We start from the raw sequence: 11,579 nt of genomic DNA on the forward strand, positions 1-11,579 counted from the left end.
GGGCCACAAACAATTTAAAATAAAATAGATAATGAGTTACTCTCTAGAATTCCCATGTATATAATTACATGAAAATAACAAGGAGAAAACATCCTGACCATCTGGTAGACTCCTGTAAGCATTTGAGCGTAAATCAGATGGCTGCAGGTTTGAGGCTACCTAGGCTGAGTCATGGATTTTTTTCTCCTTTCTCCAACTTTTCAAAAACACCTTATGTAGCTAAAGTCTTGGAGCAGGCTGTAGAACCAGGTGTCCTACAGACCTTCAGCACTTGTGCTGTAAAGCATTAATAAATGAAAGAAAAAAAGAAAAATACTACTGCCTAAAAGATGCAGCGTCCCTATGAAAACTTGACAGTATATAGTCACACATTCAAACAGCAGTTTCATAATGTATTTTAAGCCCCTGCCAAGTACATTTATGACATAGTGATCAACTCTCAGACAATTTCAAATGAATGTTATAAATAGTTGAAAAACATCACATGCAGTGCTAAGTCATTGTAATATTCTCCTGAGTTCCTTTCCTTATGAATTATTATGTACAATGGTATAGTATATTGTGAAATTGTTCCAATTGCTGAATTTTCAATTATCCTTACACTTATTGCTGAAAACTCTTCATCTACACTGAGAGACTTAACCAAAAGTCCATTTTTAAAAAACTTTTGTGGTCCACTATTAAAAGTTCAATTAAAATTTGCCGTACAATCCAACCAGTTACTTTTTAAAATTTTCTTGTTTACAACCCATTATTAACATTATGATTTGCCTTAAAATCTAATAAAATAATGATAGTATATTCTAAAAATTGTTTTCAAACTTAACTGTGGCTTGTAATTACTATACAGTGAAACCTGTCTTAGCCAGTCACCTTAGGCCAAAATTTCTTGACTTCAACTACTTTTGACAGGTGGATTAGTGTATAGATGTCTCATTTGAGGAATTTATAGTTGGCCATTATAGAGAGGTGACCTTTCTATACAGGTAGTGTGTAAGACAGGTTCCACTGTATGTAATTATGTGTAGTACTTTTGTGCCTTCCCTGGCCCTTCTCTTGCCCCCCCAGCTAAGCTTATAGAACATCATTCACACTGTGAACAGATTACACACTGTAGTGAAGTACTGAAAGCCAAAGGGTAAATAAAAGACAACAGTTATAAATCCAATTTATATGCATACACTATAAGAAGAAAATGGGGCAAATAAGTTTGACTTTTGTGTAAAGATTGAGATACTCTAATAGAGCAGTCGTTACTGTATATTTGCATAGAGTTCCAATTTTCCTCCTAGCGAAGCAAACAAATATTTTATCCTAACATATTTCTTTCTCCCCTGTACCCCCCTAACAGTGTCTCCTCCATACTACCCTGCACCTCTCAGTTTCAGTGTCAAACAGTATCCACCCGATTTAGACAATACATTAAGCCACTCACAATGTGGAATCATTTTACAAGTGACATGTTCATTTCTTTTAATCTTTAAAGATATTGACAGTAATTCTATAGTATACTAATGATTATAACTGTGGTAATAATTAATCTTAGTTATTTGTCTTCTTGTGTTTTTCATGCTATGGTACATAATCATTTTGTGTGTTGATTTGTTGTGTATAGTTGTACATGAAGAAGAACGGTTTTGTGATTTATCACAATTATGAGTTAATGTTCAGCAATTATCATGGCATAATGTTGGGCTATATACTTGCTTAAGAATTTGCTTTACAACCACAATTACATATGAGTGTATAAGATTTTGATTGAGGAATTGTCCAAGTAGCTCAAGATCACCATGAGTCATAGACATAATGCCCAGGAATATAATATATAGATATGCATATTGTTTGAAGCTCATACCTATGTGGTCTGGTGCAGTTTTAAACAGATGACTGCAGAAATGAAATCATATCAGCCTAGTATTCATCACTACAGTTACTTCCAAAACATGCATTCCATGAGGTATACTTATACCCTCCCCATTATATACTCTTGCTTATACAGATTAAATACCTCCAGTAATCAATATAATAATGTATCACCTATTGCTAGCACCAATATACAAGGCCTAAGAGTCAAAAAAAGTATTGCTAGCTGTTATGTGCAAAGTCAGTACTCCTTCTCAATATCCACAGTGATATACCTGAAGTTGTATATCTCACCATTGTCATTATCTGCATATATATCTAAGGTGAGGCCTTCACTTGGCTTCAACTTGGCATCATAATGATCAGAAGTGGTGTAGCTTCCTTCATAGGCAGTGGCAGTAACACACCCACCCCATTTCTGCTTGGTACTGAACAAGAAATCGAATTCTTGTGGAACTGGATTGGCAACATCCACCAAAGGACCATTATTGTGCCTTACAATATTCTTAAGAGCATAACCTGGTTTGCCTTCAACGTGAAAGCATGGCTCCAATTTTTTGTAGTTGCTACGATCATGGACACTATAGCCGATAGCTTGTTTTCCATCAGAGAGAAGTGCATAAAAGTCAGTGTCCATCTTATTGGCATACTTTGGGTTAATGCCTACTTTTACTTCTGCCACAACATCGGTGGGGAGTTTTGTTTGGGATACACCTTGACACTGAGTAGACGTTGATAGGCACTCTTGTACTTGCACTCAATTGATTTATCAGATGTGAGTTTACAGTTGGAAGCAAGATCTGCATATTTAGCCAAGTATGTTGCTGAAAAGTATTGCTTCTGTAAGGAGTATAAATTGCACATAAACCATATGTCTTAATTGTTCAGAAACTATACATATAAATATATACGTTGCAGAGAAGTACTGTTTCTGTAAATAAACTAGTGCAGTATGTAATACATGCTACATTTGCAGCACACTAAGCAAATTTAAAATACATATTGAATTAAGAAATGTATAGATGCATGGTGTAGCTGGTTATTTTACATTACTGTCTGTGTCATACTTGAGTAGCAGTTGCAATCAATAAAATGCTGCAGATCATGATTTGAAGTAGCTTTATCATTTTGACTTAAAACAGGGAGAATATGTAGTCGAATCTTTACTTTTCCTTCCACGGTTAAATTCCAGAAGTTAGCTGCATGTGAAATGCTCATTAATGTGCCACCCATTTATACTGCGTGAATTAAGAAATGTATGGTTTCTGGCTAGGGGATTAAAACCATTTAGTTATATGACTATAGCAACATTTGTACACACCTGTAAATTGCATATTATACAGTCAATACAAAAGCTGTAGCAATCCGGCACAGTCTGTATATACTCAAGCTCATCTTCTGACTCCTCACTGGAGTGTTCACTCATGTTCAGTAACTTCTGGCAAGACTTAGGTCGTGGATACTGCCACTGGGATTGGTAAGAATTTCCCCCGTCTTCATCCATAACATAAATATGGCTTCAAATATTCGATTATGACAGCTACAGTGTAACTATTCAACAAGATGACAGAGGGTCATAATAAGTGTCTAACATGTGATATCCATGCAGTCAAGTCCTCATCCTCAAAGTATTTTCTCTATATGAATAAATATATAGATTGCTGCTTTTGTCTGCTTGAAAATCTTGATACAAAGAAATGTTTCTGCCTCAGATACCATAAGCAAATTCTCTATGCTGTACTTACAGTTGCTTAATACAAATTATATATGGTTGGCATTCTTGCATTGTGAAATTACACATTTATTTTAAGACTTCACCACATCCTTCCGTAACACATATGCTGAGATATTATGATCTCCACACCTGTAAATACAATAATAAAAGCCATACAAAATACATGAACATATGGGAATTGGATTTAACGCAGTTATCCATATTTGAATTAGCCTTTAAACAGACCATCTGCAAATGGTCAAAATGAAACAAGGAAATGCTTTCTGAGATATCAGACCAGGAAAATTATACAAATCCTTGTTCTAATTGAATATAACACAGCAACATTTCTGTTTCATGTTTACCTACATAGTTTCATGTATCAAGCATCATGTTAGCTGCATGAATTTTGAGCAAAAATAAATTGTTTAGGTAACTATGTCATTAAGGCCTCACACTACTTGTAAAGATAGTTGTACACATTGTAAAATAGCAGCTAAAGTAAAATCACCACAAACGTTATTCCATTGTCTAGAAAAATTTATAAATTGTATTCCAGTCAAACTGTGCTTAACACCTGTGAAAAAGAAGTACTTTATTAAGTCATTGTAAATTAAGGGGTTGACATTAATTAAATGTGCATGGTTGCTGTAAAATAGGTAATGATTCCATTATAAGCTTTGAGGTTTAAAGAAAGTAGTAAAACTTTGTTGCAGTGGCAAATCTAGAGGCCCCCTCCCTCCAAAGAAAACATTATAATATGTACTATTAAGAATACAAAGCATGGACATATAAGTCATAGTTATATCACAGCTCCCCAACCACCTACAACTTAGCCTGTTTGTGCCCCTCCCCTTGCCAGCTCCTGGATCCGCCCCTGTATAGTACACCATGTTTCAATTTGATCATTTCATAAATGCCCTTGGGATGAGGTCAGACAGTCCCTTTCAATTGCTCCTTGACATGTGATGGGTATTTATGCTGACATGTGGGATTTTTTGCTTCCATCTTGTTTCAATGTTTGGACACTTATGCTCCATCATGCACTGTCTCCATTAAAAGTTCTTGTCATCCTACATCATGGATGACTCCTGACCTTTTGGAAAACATTAACAGAAATCAAAAGCTATATGATGAGCAGATCTACTAAATTAGATACAGTAACTGACATCTCTATGAACAGTTGAAAACAAGTTAAAATTTCTCATTCGGGAAGCAAAAATTTCTATTTAATCAGTTACTGTTGAAGTTGAAACAAAATTGTCATTGTTCAGCTGACTTATATAGTCAGGCATAAATAATATTTTGGGCCGTTTTCATTCCTGGGATAATGCAATTGATGGCAAACTTTCTTTAATAATTTCTTTTGTACAGTTGCAATTACTACTGACCATAATTTTCAGTTTTAGTGCAACAGAACCACTTGATGCTCCGACTGATGCATTTCAGTTTAACACGATATCTGAGTCTAATGTCTTATCATTATATTTGCATCATTGGATGTTAGTGTTGTCACGTTTGGGCTATGCCTTACCAATGTGGGGTCCTGCTATTTCCAAAATGTCTCTAAATTATCTTTAACATCAGCATAATTGGGCTGTACGTATATAAGAAACTTTGCTCATGTGTCTGCCCATTGCATGTCGGTTGGCTTTCTACAGAATGTTTAATTCAGTACCGAACATTATGTGCTATGACATGCAATGTTTAGTTTACTACACCCTCCTATCTCAACATACTTATTCAACTCAGTGCCCTTCAACACATGGTAATGTTGGCAGATGTTGGAAATCACAAACTTAAGCTTGTTTTTGCTATCAGGGAGCAAAGTGGTAGAACCAACTTTGTCAAAAAATCTTTTCAGAGTGTGATTTTATGTCCACTCTTTATAATCACATATTGTATTCTTATTAAGTTGTATATATGTGCAGGGGCGGATCCAGGACCTGGCAAGGGGAGGGGCACAAACAGGCAAGTTGTAGGTGGTTAGGAAGAACCATAATCCCTCGCCATATCCTCTGGTTAATTGCTGTATTTTTGGAGCAGCCAATAATACACCTCTTAGTAGTATCTCACTGTTGATTTTTACCATTTTGGTCTTTGCAGATGGCTACGAAGTATTTAAAACTGTTTAAAAGGCTCTGATTACACGATAATTATTTTTAGAGGCACTTAGTACGCACGATATGCTGGATGCCAATGTCATAATTTGTTTGACTTTGGTTTGCTTTAATTTAAGGTGAATTCGTAATAAATGCTAGTAAAACGTGCATATTTCGTGAGTTTCATAAGCTGATCTTGGCCCGCTGGCACAAAGTTTAGTATTTTAATCAGAAGTATGGCGGCTCCTCCACAAGGTGAGGGGGAAGGGGGGGCATTTGCCCCAAATGCCCCATCCTGGATCCGCCATTGATGTGTTAAGTATTATTTGTTGTTGTTGTGTTGTGTGTATTGTATGTTCAGTATATGAACTGTTGTTATTATATATACTTTATTGTGTTGATGTTGTACAGACTCACATGAACTTGATTTGCATCATTGCAGCTAATCATAAACATGAAACAGAAACTGCATGTACCACATTATTCAATTAGAACATGGCTTTTGTACGATTTTCCGGGTCTAAGATCATAAGAAGTATTTCCTCATTTCATTTTGAACTGTTAATACAGTCTGTAAAAAGCTTATTCAATATGGATGTTTGTGTTAAATTTAATTTCCTAGTGTTGATGTTTATCAGTGGCTTTCCTTCTGTAAAGTTGCTGGTGTAAAAATATTGGCTATAGTGAATAGTAGATCTCAGCATATATGTGGCAATGTAGGACATCAATTATTTCTCCAAAAGCATTCTGTTGCACACACACACACACACACACACACACACACACACACACACACACACACACACACACACACACACACACACACACACACACACACACACACACACACACACACACACACACACACACACACACACACACACACACACACACACACACACACACACACACACACACACACACACACACACACACACACACACACACACACACACACACACACACACACACACACACACACACATGGCACAGCCTCTTACAGATTACTAGTCATGACCCAGGTGGATTTACCTGCACTGACTCACAGCCTTTAAGTAGTGTACGTGTGTCCTAGTGCTAGTTTATTGGGTAGATGTGATCATTCTAGCACAGTAGCTGAAACGTTTGCTGTGAGTGTGTGCATCTCATAAGTGGCATCCATGCAAACTCCCACCTGGACCTTCGTGCACCTGCTGTGTGAGTCATACTGATGGACAATTGCTATTTGCTTCTCCAGTTAACATTTAATATACCTATTGATGTTACAGCTAAATGGGCTGCTTCCCCAGATTACCAGTACCGTTGGGTAGACTGACTGGAGCAAGTTTCTTGCTCAAGGAAACAATAATTAACAATGGAAACTTGGCATATCTAGGCATCAATTACTAGGCCAGTGCTATAGTCACTTGGCTATGCCATGCACAAATGCATACACACACACACACACACACATTGTGCTGTTGGATAGGAAGTTTCAGGTGATTTTGCAACTAAGACACATATATAAGATCAATTCAATTGATACTAAAGTAAAAACAATAAGCATTCTGCCCTTGAGTGATAAACTGCTTTTCCTAGGTTCTTTCCCAAAAAGTGGGTTCCAAGATGATAACCATGCACCATATGATGGAACCCTTTGATATTAAGCACTTCTAAAAATAATTGTTGTGTTAAACCTTTGTCAGTGACTGCTTTTTAACCTTCTACAAAGCCTAATGGTAAACCTCAGCAGTAAAATAATTCTGTGTTGAATAGCATTGTCTACCAGTCATACACCATCCAAGTGCTATAAAGGTTTACCATGCAAGAGATGTCCTGCAGGTACAGACAGTTTGTAAATGTCTTATGCTATTATAGTTCACTGTATATTTATATCCACACAGACATGCAGCTATATGATCATTTCATTTATTTATTTATGCATTAGCTATACAGTGATCAACAGTATAATGTGGACTGATCTTCATCAAAACTGAAACACAATAATAATGATACATATAGAGATGCTCCTTGAAATTGTCAATATTACTACAAGGGTTTGGAGTAAAGAATTCCATATCTTAATTGCTTCAGTAAAAAGATTGGTGAGGAAACAATCAATGCAGGGCCGTAACTGAATATATTTAATACTTTTCCTCTGGTAACTAATGAATTTAATGCAACGTATACTACTGGTGGTAAAGGTATATCTGTTTCATTGTAGAGATTAAGCTTATTAAGTATAACAGCTCTACTAAAAATTCTTGTTTGACAGAGCGTAGACCAAGGTAGTCTTGTTAGCAACTGAGTAACACTATGTGCACATCAGACTACACTCACTACAGTTGTTGAAAATAAAGCATGCTGCATTCATGGATTCTTAATTTAGTAATGTTCTTATCATAGTATATATACATGGAGTTCACACCACAGATGTATACTCAAGTATAAGTATAACCATAGTAGGCTCACTGGCTTTGCAGTCAGTATGTCAGCAAAAGATTATTATACTTACTTGGGTACAGTAATAATATCTAAAGATGATAATTGTACCCAATATAAAGAGAAATTTGATGCTGTTGTTGAATCTTGGCAGAGTACCTCCTTGCCCAATGGAAATGAGTTGGGTGGTTGCCATGTCAATAAATTCCCAATGATTGCTATATTCAATATCATGCATAATCAGAATCAGAAGGTCTTACACACAATCATGTGCAGACACAATTTGATGTACTACATGACATACACACCTTATTTTCAATTTTAAGACATAATAAAAAGGAAAGAAACCTTGTAGTTCTTTCATGTGCTATGAAAGATCCCATAGCCGGTTTAAAGTGTCTTGAAAATGTATAAATACAGTAATTCCACAACACATTTTATTGCAAAAACAACACATGCTGGAATTTAATACATTCTATATCCCATTCCTTTTAAGAATGTAGTGCAGTAGTATTTACTCTAAAGTATGCAATTAGTTGATGATTCATTTAAATAATAGTCAGGATAAAATTGTACCTAATTTAGGCACTCCCTCCCTCCATTACTCCTTGTGAAAAATATGCACACTACATTACAGTGCATGCATGTGTACAAGATGATGCTGTGATAGATTTACAACCACTAATTCAATCAACAACTAATCAGAGCAAGATATACTGATAAGCTATTTCGTTTAGGTACTCAGACATTAGCATGTATAACAGCTATCTAGTTCATGTAGAGAATCATTATAAACTATCACTAGGTGTGTAACCAGAAGTACATGTTGTAGTACACAGGCACACGGCACACATACAGTAGTTAGGCATAAAAAGACTATACAGCTGTGTTATATAATTGTAGATCATAATAACATAAAGTAGACATATATTCATAAAGTATGATTTATAGAGGGAAAGTTTATTAGGTCCATGAATCTGATTTAACTGCTTACCTCCCAAATGTGTGTTTACTGAAAATGAATGTCTTAGACTAATATATACATCCTGGTACAAGCAACAAGCCATAGTTGGTGTTGATACAAGAGACCATGAGACAGGATGTATAGCATGGTAATATTGTCATAGCATTTGCAGTATAAAAGGGGTAGAACTGTTCACAGTTGCATGCAAACTACTGTGAAAGGATAAGGAAGATATTCATCCCTTGAGTTGAACATATACAATGGTATATCTATCTCAGATCTTGATCTGCTGTGTTTTGCTTATTGCAAGCACTACTCAAGCTCATGTAAGTATGATTATTTTAACTATGTATTTAAGACATATGGTCTATGTACATTTTATACTCCTTATAGAAGCAGTACTTTTCTGCAACATATTTGGCTAAATATGCAGATCTTGCATCCAACTGTAAACTCACATCTGATAAAACAATTGAGTGTAAGTACAAGAGTGCCTATCAACGTCTACTCAGTGTCAAGGTGTATCCCAAACAAAAACTCCCCACCGATGTTGTGGCAGAAGTAAAAGTAGGCATTAACCCAAAATATGCCAATAAGATGGACACTGACTTTTATGCACTTCTCTCTGATGGAAAACAAGCTATTGGCTATAGTGTCCATGATCGTAGCAACTACAAAAAATTGGAGCCGTGCTTTCATGTTGAAGGCAAACCAGGTTATGCTCTCAAGAATATTGTAAGGCACAATAATGGTCCTTTGGTGGATGTTGCCAATCCAGTTCCACAAGAATTCGATTTCTTGTTCAGTACCAAGCAGAAATGGGGTGGGTGTGTTACTGCTACAGCCCATGAGGGTAGCTACACTACTTCTGATCATTATGATGCTAAGTTGAAGCCAAGTGAAGGCCTCACCTTAGATATATATGCAGATGATGACAATGGTGAGATATACAACTTCAGGTATATCACCGTGGATATTCAGAAGGAGTACTGACTTTGATTTATAACATTTTGTCCTAACTACACATTTACATTAACAATTGGTCTATTGTCAGATTATTTCATGAATTTATATGCGTAACTATATATCGTCAATTTTCCATAGTGACGCTGCATCTCTTAAGCAATGGTATTTTATTTTAAGTTGTTTGTGGTCTTAATAAGGTGTAGTTTAAACAGTACTTTTATACTGTATTTTAAGCCCCAGCCAAGTACATTTATGAAATAGTGATCAATTCTCAGACAATTATAAAAATTCGAAAATCATCACATACAGTGCTAAGTCATTGTAATATACTCCTGTAAGAGTGAGTGTCTTTCCTTATAAATTATTATGTACAATGCTCAAGGCTTTTAAGGACAGTCAGTGGATCTTTTGTACGGTATAAAGTGTTTATTATATAGTTATACAACGGCCACGAGTGCTCTGCCTGATATAAACGCACGAGCCTGAGGGCCATCAGGCCCGAAGGCAAGTGCGTTTATACAGGCAGAGCACGAGTGCACGTTGTATAACTGTTATGTACCATTCACCTAATAGGTGGGGAGAGTCTCACAAGACAGCTGTAACACTTATAAAGGCCAGGTTTCTAACATCGATTGTGGGTAACCAAGCCTGACGTTGCGATGACGTTCCCCCTGCAGTACTGCAGCCACCTGAGATATTGAAAGCTAGTACGCTATGGGATAATTATATCTAATCAAAAACAGCCAAGCTGTAAAAAAAGGTGCGGCCCCCAAAAAGGCCATGGTGAAAAAAGATGTGAAATCCAAGGTGGCGGCCAAGAAATGGCTGTGATGGTAGGTTAATGGTTACATTTTAATAACGACAATTCAGGTGAATTTTGTGCCGCTTGGTCTTGGCACCAAATTCACCTGAATTGTTGTTATTAAAATGTAACCATTAACCTACCATCACAGCCATTTCTTGGCCGCCACCTTGGATTTCACATCTTTTTTCACCATGGCCTTTTTGGGGGCCGCACCTTTTTTTACAGCTTGGCTGTTTTTGATTAGATATCACTTCTTTTTGTATTTGTATACTGCAAAGCCGGCCTATGGCTGGCTTTGGGGCTTTTTAACCCATGTGTTTTTTTTCGTTACTACAGGAAGAAGAAAAGAACTTAAAGAAGAATTTTGTACTTCAATTATTTTTGATTTTATTAGTAATTATACAAATTATATACATATATTTATTACATGCCCATTATGCCCCACAGGATATTTTTTTGCAGCTGATCTCTCTACTGGGTGACTTGAAATGTAGCTGAACTATATACAGGATGGTTTCTTTGTAGCTGAACTCTCTACAAGGTAACCTCTTCTAGCTGGTCTCTCTACAGGGTGTTTTGTTTCTAGCTGAACTCTCTACAGGTGATTTGTTTGCAGCTAAACTCTCTACATGGTGGTGTCTTTGTAGCCGAACTCTCCACATGATGGTTTCTTTGTAGCTGAACTCTCTATAAGGTGACTTCGTCTAGCTGAACTCTCTACAGGGTGATTTTTTTTGTAGCTGA

At 36.4% G+C, this 11,579-nt stretch overlaps 1 protein-coding gene across 1 annotated transcript; it reads left to right on the forward strand.

Annotated features, from left to right (window-relative positions):
• Positions 1–9,276: 9,276 nt before the first annotated feature.
• On the forward strand, positions 9,277–10,163 carry LOC136236673 (uncharacterized). The gene is made up of 2 exons (XM_066026899.1): positions 9,277–9,390; positions 9,458–10,163. The coding sequence occupies exons 1-2, from the start codon at positions 9,325–9,327 to the stop codon at positions 10,055–10,057; spliced, it is 666 nt and encodes a 221-aa protein (XP_065882971.1). The 5' UTR covers positions 9,277–9,324; the 3' UTR covers positions 10,058–10,163.
• The last annotated feature ends 1,416 nt before the right edge of the window (positions 10,164–11,579 follow it).

The sequence above is a fragment of the Dysidea avara genome, chromosome 10 (genome assembly GCF_963678975.1).
Source record: "Dysidea avara chromosome 10, odDysAvar1.4, whole genome shotgun sequence".
Taxonomy (NCBI): Eukaryota; Metazoa; Porifera; class Demospongiae; order Dictyoceratida; family Dysideidae; genus Dysidea; species Dysidea avara.

Coding starts and splice junctions, on each gene's coding strand:
- LOC136236673 (XM_066026899.1), top strand. CDS start 9,325: ATGGTATATCTATCTCAGATCTTGATCTGCTGTGTTTTGCTTATTGCA. Junction 9,391..9,457: donor CAAGCACTACTCAAGCTCAT/GTAAGTATGATT, acceptor TACTCCTTATAG/AAGCAGTACTTTTCTGCAAC.